We start from the raw sequence: 14813 nt of genomic DNA on the forward strand, positions 1-14813 counted from the left end.
TCTGCTGGTTTGCCATGTATTTCCCAACAAGTATCCCTAGTGTGTCCTGTTTTGTGAAAGTGATCACACCAAGGACGCCCCTTTTTCTGTTTGAATGTTTGTGGGTTGCCTCAAGTGATTAGGGCTGAATGCTCTAGATTTGGAGTTGCAGGTTTTAGCATGATTTTCATCCTGCTTTCCTCTCTACGAACTTCAACAAAGGCCTCCCGAATACTTGCTAGAGGCTTTGTACCAAGGATTCTCCTCTAACTCCATTTAGGTTTTTGTTCAAACCTATGAGAAACTTGTATAATCTCTTCTTCTCCACAATCTATTATACTTTGCCGAGTCTTCTCTAACACTTTATCAAACTTATCCAATTGAAGCTAGTACTTATTAAGGGAGTTAAAGTAGGATTCACCCTACCTTGGATCATCAAGCATACTTTCAATCTCAAACTCAGATGTATTTTCAATGTGTGAGTAGGCTTCCCTAGCAGCTTCCCAGATATCTTGTGCAGTGTCATATAACAAAAAAAGGTAAATTATATGGAACTCTCTTGCACTTAGGATCATGTGCAAGTTACCCCCTGTGCTTTTGATTGTAACAAAAAACCTCCTTACACATTCAATTTATTGCAATTAACAACTAACAGTTAGTAAAATTTAACTCTGTTAAGTCAAGTGGCACATACACCTCACATATGAAACTTATCCCCCCAAAATCAACCTCAAACCCACCCAAATCCCTAATCTCACCCCAAAATCAACCCGCCATCCCTAATTCAAGCTTTGCTGCCGACCACCCATCTGCTCACCGTGCGACCGCCGGCCACCCATCTACTCAATGCGCGACCGCTGGCCACCCTACTCCTCGCAACTGCTGAATCTCCTCCTCCTCCTCTCTCTCTGTCACGACCGCTGGCCACCCTACTCCTCGCGACTGCTGAATCTCCTCCTCCTCCTCTCTCTCTGTCACGACCGCTGGCCACCCTACTCCTCGCAATCGCCACCCAAACTTCTCCTACTCGCAACTGCTGACTACTGGCCACCCTACTCCTCGCAACTGCCGCCAAGCTTCTCCTTGCGACTGTCAACCACAAATCTTCTCTTTGTGACTGCCAGCCAATCTTCTTCTCTTCTCCACCAGATTGGTCCTCCTCTCCTACCGCTGGCAACTTCTTCTCCTTCGGCAGATCAAGTTATTTGTAGAATTAATTCTACAATTTTGTAGAATTTGGTAAAATTATTTCTAGAGTTTTGTAAACCAGTGCATAATAATAGTTAAAAGAGATGATAAACAAACTTAATATGTAGTATAAAAAGTCTTCTTGTACTGGCTCTTCAAAGAGTTTCCTTTTCCTTCCTTGTCCCCATGTAGGGAAGATATTACTAGAAGTGTATCGGTGTCTTAGTTGTAGTTGTAGCAGCTCAGTCCGTAATCACTGATTATGTATATAGTTTGTTTCTCTATTGATATTCATATGCAAATAAATATAAAAGTATGCCCATTCAATTCGATACAGTTAGAATCAATTGCTAACTTCTCCTTGAGCAAAACTGCATGACTCATTGAAACTGTATGTGCAACCATTGAAATACAGAATATCACCTTAATTTTGCAAGTGCATAATGTCCCTTATTTTTGTATGTACAGAATATCACCTTAATTTTGCCTAAATATTTTGCAATAATTTTGCCTGAAATTCGTCATAACAGATTTTTATGTACAACAATCTAGAATTCTATTATATGCAGATGACATCATTCAACCAAAAGAGAAATTATCACTTTCAAACATTTCAAACACAACATCTATAATTCAACAAACTAGAATTCAACAGTCCAAAAATCCTCCAATTACAACACTTAAAATGTCAATTACAGCACTTAAATGCTTAACAGCATCAAACAAACTACACCCTACACTAAAGTGCTTCCTTTCCTTCTTGGTATTTGTTATGGCTTTTTTTTTTTTTTCTTTGTGATCCTTTCCTTGTTCCTACATGAAGAGGATGCTGCATAAAACATGGATTGCTGTGATGGGGTTGGGGCTGTAGAACCCACGGTGCCCTAAGACAAAAAGAAAAATATAATAGATGTTAGCAGTTATGTTTATATAAATTACATGTTAGTGGTATTATATATGGAACCAAATGATATACACTCTCTTGACTGGCTCGAGGAGTGGCCTCTTGCTTCTTCTTCCTTATTTTCCTGTTCAGGTTAACTAAGCCCTTGCATCCTCTAGCATTATGGTCCACCGCACCACAATTCCCACACTTGAGAGATTGCCCTTTCCTACTGACTCGGTAAGGGTTGACCGGTTCATCTGCAGCCTTCTTCGGTCTCCCAGGTCCATTGTTGTACTTTGGTGCAACAAGTGGCTTTTGATTAGTTTTAGGCCAATCTTCCTCCTCTGGTATTGGGTCTATGTTATTATGGGCATACGCTTTTCGAAATGTCTCCATGGAGTAATAAGGATGAACAAAATCTTCAAGAACCAATCTTATCTTGTAGATGCAAGCCACTGAATGGGAACACAGAATACCAGTAAGATCCCATTGCCTACAAGTACAAGTCTTCTTATTCAAGTTAACCAACTTCCTAGTTTTCCATGCATTCTCCACCTCGAACCTACCATCTCCACAGGGAAAAGTAATCCATTCTGGGGCCTGCTTCTTCACCTTTTCTAGCTTAGTTTGTATCTAAGGACAGATTGGCCCCTTGTAGTTAGTCATCCCTTCCCTCTTTACAATGAACTTGTTCATCAACATTCTTCTTATAGTCTCACACAGTGTCAATATTGGTTTATCCCATGCCTCATCCCTTCCCTCTTTACAATGAACTTGTTCATCAACATTCTTCTTATAGTCTCACACAGTGTCAATATTGGTTTATCCCATGCCTCAAGTATAAAGGAATTGAAGGTTTCGGCCAGGTTGTTGTGTAGCATATCTAACTTTGCCCTAGGATCGAATGCATGCCTACTCCACATCCATGGTTGTAACTTATTTCTCAGCCAAGATTATGCATGACAATCAAGATTCTTTATTCGGGCCATATGAGACTCAAAATCATGTGTTGTTGATGCCCTTACTACATTCCATAGCTCATCTTTCAAACTTTTGCCTTTAAATTCCAGCTTGAAATTGGCATACAAATTGCGTATGCAAAACCTATGCTCACACCCATATTCCTTTAGAACATACTCCAATCCCTACAATAAAAGCAACATCATTAGATTACGACACTAAGATGTTTAAAAAATTGAAGTAACTAGTAAATGAGAGAAGTTCACAATTTCTTACCTTTTGCTTGTCTGACATTATGACCCATCCTTTGTCATCGAATGTCCCAATATCCCCCAACAATAATTGCATAAACCATTGCCAACTATCCTTTGTTTCAGCTTCAACAATAGCAAATGCTATGGGGTACATATTTTCATTACCAAATTTTGCAATCGCACATAATAGTTGGCCCCCAAACTAGCCTTTCAGAAAACACCCATCCACGCACAAGATTGGCCTACACGTGGCTAAGAAACCCTTCTTGCATGCATGAAGGCAGACATATATTCTTTGGAAAACACGCATATCTGATTGCACTATCATTGTACTCCTAGGATGGTGTTTTCTTACTGTAGCACAATAGTCCCAAACCTTAGCAAATTGTTCCAAATTAATACCCTCAATTTGAGCAATCGCCTGCTTCACTCGATATGCTTTGAATCTAGAGACCTCAACATTATGGTCTCTTTGCACTTGATTAGCAAAGGCATTTTGGTATTTTGTGTATGAGATTTTGGATTCTTTTTGTGAGGGTTTTTCTTCGGGATTTTGTTTTATGGTATTGATATTTTTGATTGGTGCTCCCATCTCTGATAGTTGGATTTCTATCTTAGAGAGTAGGATTTGGTTTTTGATGCGACCTGTAAGCCTATCTTCTTTAATATTGGAAGAAGGAGAGCTCTTCCAATCTGGTAACTGGTTGGTCTCTTATGTTGTCTATGTATTTGTTTGACATCCATGATGCAGTGACCCTAGAATTGTTTCTTATCCACCCACAGTTATGCACAGAATGATGTAAACTCTTTATTTGAAAAGCATCATTCTCTTCTGTAGGTGAAGCATGTATCCTCCACCCACACTTGTTCACACATTCCACCGAAATCCGAGCCCTTTCATTGCTTATGAATCTAAACTCAATCCCATTGTCAATACCATATTGCTTCAATGCTTTCCTATACACACTGAAATCTGCAAACTTCATTCCAACTTTGAGCTTAATTGGTCTCTGCATGTCAGTTTTCCCATTAAATTTTGGGAATCTAAATTGACACCATTCTTCATCAGACCCATTCATACTTAGCAACTCATCACTATCTTCGTAATTCGAAGTAGTCGGCCTAGGTGTCTCAGCTAATGTCCTAGATGTTCCAACACTGAAATTAACAAGTGCACTATTAGAATTTAGTGCATCAGTATTTTCAGTACCACTTGCAACACCTTTCTCATAGAACAAATTAGCAACATCATCATCTTGTTGAAATAACATCCGGCTAAATTTATCTATTGCTCATTTGATTCACTATCGCCCTCATCTTGTGCTACTTGAATCGGCACATCCATAAGTAACTCATGCTGCTCAAGTCTCATAATACAGTTTACTCTACTCAACATTAATCTGAGAGAGAGAGAGAGGCGGCCGTAAATTGCAAAGAGTGCGTGCGTGCGTGTGTGTGTGTGTGTGGGGGGGGGGGGGGGGGGGGTTGGGTTTGAGTTTCACACAAGAGAGAGAGGAGTCCGCATGTGTGGGTTTCGCAGATAAATCTGGGCGAGAGAGAGAGGCGTTCATGTGTGGATTTGGTCGAACTTACCAATTTGATCGAAGACTCGATCTGGCAAAGACGAAGCTTGGCCAGCGGTCGCGAGTAGGAGAAGCTTGGGCGGCCGTTGTGAGGAGTAAGGTGGCTAGCAATGAAGCGGTGAGTAGATGGGTGGCCGGCGACGAAGCTTGAATTAGGGATGGCAGGTTGATTTTGGGGTGAGATTAGGGATTTGGGTGGGTTTGAGGTTGATTCTGGGGGGATAAGTTTCACACGTGAGGTGCATGTGCCACTTGACTTAATAGAGTTAAATTTTACTAATTGTTAGTTGTTAATTGCAACAAATTGAATGTGTAAGGAGGTTTTTTGTTACAATCAAAAACACATGGGGTAACTTGCACATGACCCTAAGTGCAAGGGTGTTCCATATAATTTACCCAACAAAAAATTTTCTCCTATTTCGTTTGTCATAGAATTAACGAGCCAAGACATTACCATGTTATTCTCAGATTTCCAGATTCAGAACTTTGGATCTTCTTCCCTTGGTTTTCTTGTGGCTCTGGTTAAGTAATCATCTGTCCCCTTTTTGCATATGAACATCATCATAGATTGGGACCACTGGAGGTAATTCTACCCATTCAACTTATGTCTAGTAATGGTGAACATATTGTTGTCAATGGCTCCCATGTTGTTGGTTTGTAAGGGGATGATCTCAGAAGATTGATTGCTCTTACCAACCATGATGTAAATTAGCAAATCTGAAGGTTGTTCGAAGAAGGGATTGGAAAAAAAATTGAGTTGTGCGGCGGTTAATGCCTAGGGTTTGATAATGAAAGAATTCTACTTTGATACCATGCAAAAATTATTTAGGGAGAAGAATGAATTATATTTATTCCTTCAAGTGTGACCTATACATACAATTATAGGATATCTTTGCTATATACAAATCTACTCTATCTACGATTACAACATATCTATGCTATCTAATAAGTACAAAATAGTTATCTCTAAATTTTAGGAATATAATCAAATCTAAATGAGATATTCTGCCTAATATTCAAACTAAATTATCTCGTCCTTGAATTTCGAGACCTTATCTTGGCTACATTCTTTGATTTATATTTATCCTGCTACCCTCTCGATTCCTTCTCAATTCTTCACATCATTCAACAATATCTGGTTTCTAATTACTCTAGCCTATTTATAGGCTTACAATTGAAGGTACTAACAGTTACAACCAGTGTTCTAAAACGCGCTAGGCGTTAATCGGGCGCCCAACTAGGGCCTAACGCTTAGGGCGCCTAGGCGAGGACTAGAAATTTTTATTTATTTTAAACATTTTGATGTTATTTTTAAGTAAATTAAAGTTGAAACAAGTGAAATAATGAAATTAAGCTTGAGAAAATAAATTGTTGTTTGCCAAGAACCAACAATAGCAAGATGCAGCAACAAGAATATGTTATAAATATTAAATAACATTAACAAATATTAAAATATAAATAACATTTAACTTGTTTGCTCACAAGTTACAAATATTAAAATATTTAAAACAATAATAAATATTTAAATAACAAATTCACACATTAATAAATATTAACATAAATAATAAATTAACTAACAAAAAGAAAAAAAAAAAGGCAAGGCAACAGCAAGCAGCAAGCGCGAGTGCAATGAAGGTCGGCGGTGGCAGCGTGAGACGAAAAGGCTAACAGAAATGGAAAGCGGTGACGACGACTCCGCAAGAGACGGCAGCAGCGTGCGACGAGAGAGGCTTTGACAGAAAGGGCAAGTGGCGACGGCGACGACGACTTGACAAGAGACAGTTGGCGGTGGTGTGCAAGAGAGAGAAGGGAAAATCGACAAGGTAAGGGGAAACAAAAACCCTAATCGGCCAGGCGGTTCACGCGGTTAGGCGGCCGACTAGGTGCCGCCCGGTACCGATTAGCCAGGCCGGTGCCTAAGGGGGCCGATTAGGCCATAATCGCAGCAGTCTGTGTCCGCCTAGCGCCTCGGCGTCGCCTAGGCCGAGTTTTCGAACACTGGTTACAACAACCTAGAGTACAATATAGTAACTGCATGTAAACTAACTACTATTATAACTACAATTACAGCCTTAGGGATCCTTGGAGTCGTGACAATTCTCTCCTCCTTGAGAAAGTTCTTGTCCCCAAGAACTAATAGTGACTAGCCACTATTTTTCAACCAATTCCTGCCTTCTCTATCAGATTTATCCTCCTTTCTCTCTTCTTCCAGTCCTCTTCCTCTTCACTCTTATATTCCTTGCTTTTGCTTTCCCCGCAAACATAAAATGTAGACCTCAAGGATCTCCATATCAAAGCTCCCTTCTCCAATGGCAAAGCTCCTGAACCATATGGCAGGAACCTTCTTTTCCATCATCTTCCAAACCATATGGCTGTTCTTCTGTGTAGTCAGTTTCCATTGCTCCTTTTCTGCTAGTAACTGGTCGGCACCACATGAAATGACAACAAGACTATCATGTTGTCCAAGATCCAAAACACTCAAAGCAGCAGTAATATTGTTCAAGTCCTTAACCTCCAACTTCTTTCTTTGGTCCAAGTCCTCGTCTATGCTTATCAGCCTTAGGATCAGTTTTGTTAGAACCAAAATAAGGTTGTTCAGGTCCTAATTGATTGATCAGAAATTCATTGACTGCATGTGAACTGTTACAAACTTGATCCATCCTAGGGTAGGTGTCACAGGCATACCTCTCATTAGTTGCATGGAAGCTATCTTCCTCGCAATCCTCCTCTTCTAATGCTACTTCAATAGCTTCCTGCAAATATAAATGGTGATCCTCATAGATCTTGTTCAAACTCTCTTCCCCACCTGAGTCTACTTTCGGTTGTTCTTTACATTCTTGCACTATTTGATAGGCAGGCGTGCTCTTAAGATAACCTTTAGACGAAAGCCCATGCTTTCTGTAAATGGCTTCCGGCACCAATTCTTGCAGCCTCGCCTTATCCATAGCCTATTTTACAGTGACAAAATGCATCATCTTCACAGTAGGCTGCAACGCATTATCAAGTCCACTAATGAAACTTGATACAAAATATAACTTGGTCAAGGTTGGATGGAAATTGAGCACAAGTGCTTTCAATTTCTCAAACCTGACCAGGTACTCCATAACCGAGCTCTCTTGTTTCAGCTTATCGAGCTCATCTTTGCAACTCTAATCTCTAACCTGATCCTTCTTAGAAAACATCATCAAAGATTCATCAAAATTCCTTGATAGGCCTTCCAACTTTTCGTTAATTCCGTCCAACCTTTCGATAATTCTGTCTGCTAAGGCCTTACACTTATCAACACCAAGTAATCACCTATTAACAAGAAGACCAATCGTTAGGTCCAGAGACTTCTTTGATCGACTTTGTCGCAATTAATAGATGTCACCTAAATCACTGCCAGAAGTTGCTGGGATTCTCCTTCTAAGGTCGCCTTCCTGTCCCAAAAATGCAGCAGTTGAGGATCGCCAGTTTGGATCAATTGCTGGAAGTCACCTTTGGAAATTAATAACAAAGAAGCATAAAAAATCAATCAGTTGATAATCAACTGGCTCTACTGCTTAGAATAGCTAGAAATCCTACTGAAAATTAACATGTAGGTATCGCCTAAGCCACCATGTAGTATAGTTGATACCCGTCGGCTCTGATCTGCCTTCAAATTCGACTCGGAATCTTACTAAGGTCACTTGGTCAACAGTCGCCTACGAACTGCTTTCTAGATCGCCTAAATTCCTTTTCTAAAATCACCTTCCTGATTCACCTCAATCGCACTATAGTAGTCGAGATCTGACCTCTTTATTTTGCCTAATCAGCTGTTAAATTTCTAAAATCACAGCTAAGAACCGTCAGCTCTGATACCAATTATCACAATTTAGGGTTTTCCTTGGGTTTGGATGGGAAATTGGAAGATTCTGAGGGAGAATTAGACAGAAATGGAGGGAGAATAGAGGAGATAGAAAGGGAGAACAAAGAAATGAGAAAGAAATTATGGAGAACCGAGAGAGAGAGAGAGACAATTCAGATAACCACTCAACAATATATGATTTCTAACTACTCTAGTCTATTTATAGGTTGTACAGATAATCATTCAACAATTTGTGATTTGTAACTACTCTAGCCTATTTATAGGTTGTACAACTGAAAGTACTAATAGCTACAACAACGTAGAGTACGATATAGCAATTGTATGTAAACTAACTACTATTATAATCACAATTACAACCTTGGGGATCTTTAGGGTCATGACATGGACTAGTGTGTCAGATACTTAACACGTGTTAGACACGCCCGCATGGTGTGTTCAACACTTCCTTAAAATTATTTAAAAGGATATGAGAGGTGACACATGTCCCCTATGCAAACACTTTGAAGACTAAAAAGTAACGGTTTTCTTTTTCACTCTTTAGTTTTACAACTTGGTGATTGCATGATTCTTTTGTTTTTCCATGTTCTGATTGCAAGACTAGTTACTTTTCTACCCCTCACACTTCTAATCTCTAGCTCTTTAAACATTGATTGGATTGTGAGTTGATTTCTAATTAGATTAGAGCTACTCAATTGAAATTTTGGTTTATGAATTTGAAATGCATATTTGTGAGTTTGGAAGGTAGCTTTGAATCTTTTGATACTTATCATGCTTTAAAAATATAAAAAATTATTTTATTAATTAACATAGCTTGACTGCGTCATGTCCTACTTTTTCAAAAAATGTCAAGTACCCTGTCTCGTGTCCTCGTGCCACCATGTTCGTGTCTATGCTTCATTATAACAAGAGGAAAGCACAACTATATCTTCCACTACTGCCTCACATCCACAAATAAAACGTGTATAGTCATACCAATGAGCAATACATATGAACACTAAAACAGCTATTTTCAAGTAGTGGAAAGTTCATGCTTCTTTAACTGCCTTGGCTCATAGGCTGCTACACACTCATGCTTCAAGTTGTGTAAAGTCCCATCTGACGTGTCACTAAATACAATGGATCCTCAGAACCCCTCAGGTATCGTCAGAAAATGGGTGTTGTGGTCAGCTTGTTCTTTAATTCTTGGAAACTCTTCTCCCAAGTATCTAACTGTTAGGATTTGCATTAGTTAAGCTTTCTAATCTCAGGAGAGGGCTTTAGAATACAGTTGGGAATATTTTTTGTTTGTTTATATTTATGTATTTAAATTGTAACGGTAACTAATCCTTTAAAGGTTAATACTGGCAGTCCTTATTATTCCTTTTATTGCATTTTGGTCCTTATTTGTAACTGCCTATATCTCTTATAAATAGAGGCGGATAGGTTCTCGGGAGGGCATTCAGCATTCATTCTTTTGTTTTTTTCTTGCATGGGCTCTAGAGAATTGAGAGAGAGCAAAGGCTCGGTCCTTGTATTCTTAAGAGGTAAGGTTATTGTTCATAGCTAGGAGTGTGAGAGGGAGTGTTGTATTCTTGATCGCTTTCTAGTGGATTCTGTCAAAGGCTTCGGCAGTCTGGATGTAGGGCATTTTATGCCTGAATCAGGATAAGTTCTTGTTTCTTTACTTTTCTGTTATTGTTTTGATTTACTCTAATATCTGTTATTCTATTTTTGTTCCTATCGGGTGAGATTTGGCTGAGAGAGGGGGGTTTCTTGTGTGATAATCGGTCCTAAAATTCAACACTAACCACTTGAACTAACATTTTTCTAGGTGAATCTGCTTAGTGGCATGACTATCTAGAAAAATCCTCCTATAAATCCTTTACAATAGTTTGTCAGTCTGAGGAAAATTTCTCACCTTGAAAGGATTGCATGGTCTTTCACATTTAACCATGGCCTCTATTTTGGTTGCCTCCATCTTTATGCCCCTTCAAACCCCACATGCCCAAAGAAGGTTACATAGTTGAACCGAACTGTACACTTCAAAAATTTAGCATGATGCCTCTTCTCCCTCAATGTTCGAAGTATAATCCTAAGGTGTCCTACAATATTGTGTTTGTCCCTCAAATGAATTAAATTTTCATCAATGAACACAATGACAAAGTTATCTAAGTATGATCAAAACACTTAGCTCATTAGATCAGTAAGCACCTTAGTGTATTTTGAGCCCAAATGACATCACTAGGAACTTGTAGTGTCCATATCAAAATCTAAATATGATCTTGGATACATTCTCTTCTGTGACATCTCCTTGATACCCAAATCTCAACTCTATCGCAGATCCATGAAAACCGCTTGAGAATGTACCCAAGGAAAGATCTGGCAATGTCCAAACTTAAACAAGTAGGGTCAAAATACTCAATTTGTTAGATCCATGAACAGTCAGAGCATTTGTGATCCCAAATGATTTCACCACGAAATTTTAGTGTCCATGTCAATATCTAAATGCGATCCTGGCTACATTCTCTTCCTTGATCTTTACTTGATGATATCCATACTTCCAAGTCATCTTAGAATAGACTCTTGCTCCTTGTAATTGGCAACAAGTACTTATTCTTCACTGTTACCCTATTCAGCTGCCTGTAATCTGTACACTAATGCACATTTACATACTCCAATCCTTATTCTTTACGAAGAGCACCAATGCTTCTCAGGGAGACATGCTAGGTCATCTCAATTCCTTATCCAACCCGTCTTGTCATATTGCTTTTGTAGTTCCTCAATTCTGTTGGCACCATCTTATTTGGCGCTATGGAGGTAGGTCAGGTCCCTGGCACTAAATCAATGGTAATTAGGTGGTAGTCCAAGTAAATCTTTAGGGAACACTTCTACAAATTCCTTGACCACCTTTTTTTTCTTCCAGTTATTAGAGGTTGGTTTACTAACTTCTAACACATAAACTATCCACCCCAGATTTTCACTCTCTAACTCTTTATAAGCTGAAATTAACAGCCAGAGTTGGCAACCACCATTTGGTGGTTGACTTGATTTTACTATACTTTCTTGCATTTGATGTGTACTTGGGGCACAAATTTCAAAGCCTAGGTGGCTTGGAATGCATTTCAGAGAATTGAGGAAAGAGGCTTCGCCTGTGGAAAAGGCATTAATTGTCTAAGTAGGTAGATTGACTCTTGATAAAAGTACTTTGTTAGTTTGCCTATTTTTTTTATGTTTTATAGTGTAGCCTTGATAATTAAATGACTTGAAAAGCTCCAAAATGATTTTCTCTTCTTCTTCTTCTTTTTTTTTTTTGTGTGTGGGGATCTTAATGATGAGTTTTAACCATCATTTGGTCAACTGCAGGATGGTTTGCCTTCATATGGAAGAGAGGGCCTTTATCTTAGGAATGTTAGGCTTGTAAATAAGTCTCACCTTTGTAAGTGGCATTGGAGATTCCCCCTTGAGACAATCTCTTAGATGGAGGGCAGTTGCCTATAAATTTGGCATTTCTTGGGGGAGATTGGTCATCCAAGATTTATGCCTTTTTGGTTGTGGGGTGGTGAAAGTTATTTTGACTATTTGGCTGGTATGCTTTCATAATATTTTAAGGTTGTTCAGTTAGGATTAGATTTTGGCTAAATAGCTGGTGTAGTTATAGACCCTTGTGTGATCATCCCCTTGTCTTTTTAGTTTTGCTAAATAACCAAAAGCCTAGATGAGTGAGTGTTCATCAAAGCTTCACAAAGTGATGTTTGGTCCCTAGCAGACATTCCCGTTTGAGACAGCTTGAGTATAGGACTTGGAGGTTGGTTTAGCAGTTAGTATGCTTAACAGACATTCCAGTTCAAGATAGCTTGAGGATAGGTGGCATTGGAGGCCATCTCCTAGTGGGTGATTATCAGTTTGTGTGCTCTATGGTATTCTTTGAACTTGTGGCACTTACCTTGAAAAATCAATTTGTAGGTGAATGTTCCCTCTATAATTTCTATCACAATTGCTATCCTCACCATTGTTAACTTGAGAGGGAATGTCAATGTTTTGGAGAGTGGTGCTACTCATCTAAGGACGATTCTGAGATGATTGATCTTTTTGTTTGTCAAATGGTTCATGATATTTTTGTGTTTGCTCTTCCACATTTGTTATTTATATGTTTTGCCAATTGTTTTGGAGGATTTATTTTGGCTTTGTAGCAAGCCATTGTATTTACTGCCTGGTACCATATATGTATATACACTTGATTCTCTTTCATGGAAATGGTGTATACCAGCAGATATTTTAGCTTACTGTTTCTATTTTTCTAAAGATCAGGTTCCAAATTACGTTCATCTCATATTTAGTGGTTTCAGCTGTTGCAGAACCAGCCATATCCGAGGATGGTTTTCTAGTATTTCCTCTACCTGCTGATGTTATAATCCTCCACTTCTTTCAGAAAGAGGGAAAAAGAAAAACTGAATTCTACCTGCCATGGTATGCTTAACAAATTTTCAAATTTACAATAAGGTTACCTTCTTCTGCTGTTTATGCAGAATCTCTGTTGTGAGCGTAGGACATTCTGAATGTCAGTCATGATGGATTTTGACATTACAGTATGGCAAGCAAATGAAAACTTATGATACTGATGATATCTCATGGTTGGCTTGGAAATTCAACATGAAAGACTAATACTCATTTGCTTCCAGCAAAATTATACATGTGATCTGGCTTGGTAGGGCTTCAATTAACTAATTATGCTTTCATTTAAGGAACAAAATTTCACAATGAAGACCTACATGGCCATCATGGCTGAGAGAGATGCAGCTATTCGAGAAAGGAATATAGCACTGGATGAAAGGAGAAGAGCCTTTGCTGAACGAGATATGGCGATGTTGCAGCGAGATGCAGCACTTGCAGAACGGAACAGTGCCCTTGAGGAACGAGACAAGGCACTTTCAGCCCTCAAGTTCCGAGAAAGTTCCATGAATGAGGACAACACATCCCTTGACCCACTGGGAAATGAAACTGTTGATGGAGGAGAGCACCTATACCACCAGCAAATTCCCATAACCCAGTTAGGAGACCCTAAAAGCAATCCGTTACATTGTGGTGAGGCCACCAAACCCAAGAAAGTGAAGCAAGCAAAGGAGACAAGAGGAGCTTCAGCAAAGTCGTCAAGGCCCCAGAGAAGGGGTAAGAAAGGGGCTGAAGGTTTAAGCCATCTTGTAGGTGTAGCTGCATCAAATGAATGGGAAAATGAGCAGAAATTGGGTGGCCAGGGTAAAGACCTAGAAGAACAGGTGATGTTGCGTGAGCATAATTTGGGTGTAGACCAGCTCGACTTGGACAAGTTGCCAACGCCAGTTTGTTCCTGCACCGGGGTACCCCAGCCTTGCTATGAGTGGGGAAATGGTGGCTGGCAGTCAGTCTGCTGCACAGCTACCGCCGCAGTGTGCAATCACCAACAAACGACGCAATGGCAGGTAGGCGGAAGAAAGATGAGTGGGAATGCTTTTGTTGAACTACTTACCCAACTTGCCTCAGCGGGTCATGACTTGTCTACGCCACTCGATCTCAAGGACCATTGGCCCAAGAATAGTGCTAATGCAAATTACTGTAGCTCGGTTAAGTAGAGATCTACAAGCAATTGGAAATCGTTACTGATCCAGGATAACTTCGCCCTGTATTGCTCATTTATTAGGCGCATGCTTTGTAACATTTAACTTCAAATAGACCATCTTCCAACTCATTTATCCGTTGTTATCGCTGTTCAGGTGCTGTTCTCCCCACCTGATACTTGTTTTTGCTGCTCTCTCATCAGATCGTGCTTTGAAGAGATATTACAGTCTTAAAGACCTTAATATAATATTGTGGTTAATTGTTTTCGCCTACTGACAATAAGCATAACGAGTCTGCTTTAGCCCAAGGATTTGCATTTGGAAGAGAACAAACAGGACCCCAGTTACAAGAATTAACGGGAGACCTTTCCGTGACATTTAAGTTATTTGCATTGTGGTAAAACCACTTCTTGGTCACTTTGCAAAGCCCCACACCAAACATTTTAAAAAGACCAAAAAATAATAATGATGTTATAAATAATAAAAAAATAACTCCCAAAAAAGTTGGGTCACGCAATGGCAACTGTACCACAAGGGCAACTGGGC

The 14813-nt window shown here is 39.5% G+C and overlaps 1 protein-coding gene across 6 annotated transcripts in view; it reads left to right on the forward strand.

Annotated features, from left to right (window-relative positions):
* Positions 1-14381, forward strand: part of LOC127803482 (protein BASIC PENTACYSTEINE6-like) — a 33527-nt gene extending 19146 nt beyond the window's left edge. For 2 of the 6 annotated variants that reach the window (XM_052339723.1, XM_052339725.1), the window contains 2 exons: positions 13023-13143; positions 13419-14381. In XM_052339723.1, the coding sequence (XP_052195683.1) occupies positions 13141-13143; positions 13419-14282 (867 nt within the window). In that variant the 5' untranslated portion in view covers positions 13023-13140 and the 3' untranslated portion in view covers positions 14283-14381. Of the gene's footprint in view, positions 1-12984; positions 13145-13418 lie in introns of those variants that run through there. The other 4 variants (XM_052339726.1, XM_052339724.1, XM_052339727.1 and 1 more) reach the window with 4 other exon arrangements.
* Positions 14382-14813: the final 432 nt, after the last annotated feature.

This window comes from Diospyros lotus, chromosome 6 (genome assembly GCF_014633365.1).
Source record: "Diospyros lotus cultivar Yz01 chromosome 6, ASM1463336v1, whole genome shotgun sequence".
Lineage (NCBI taxonomy): Eukaryota > Viridiplantae > Streptophyta > Magnoliopsida > Ericales > Ebenaceae > Diospyros > Diospyros lotus.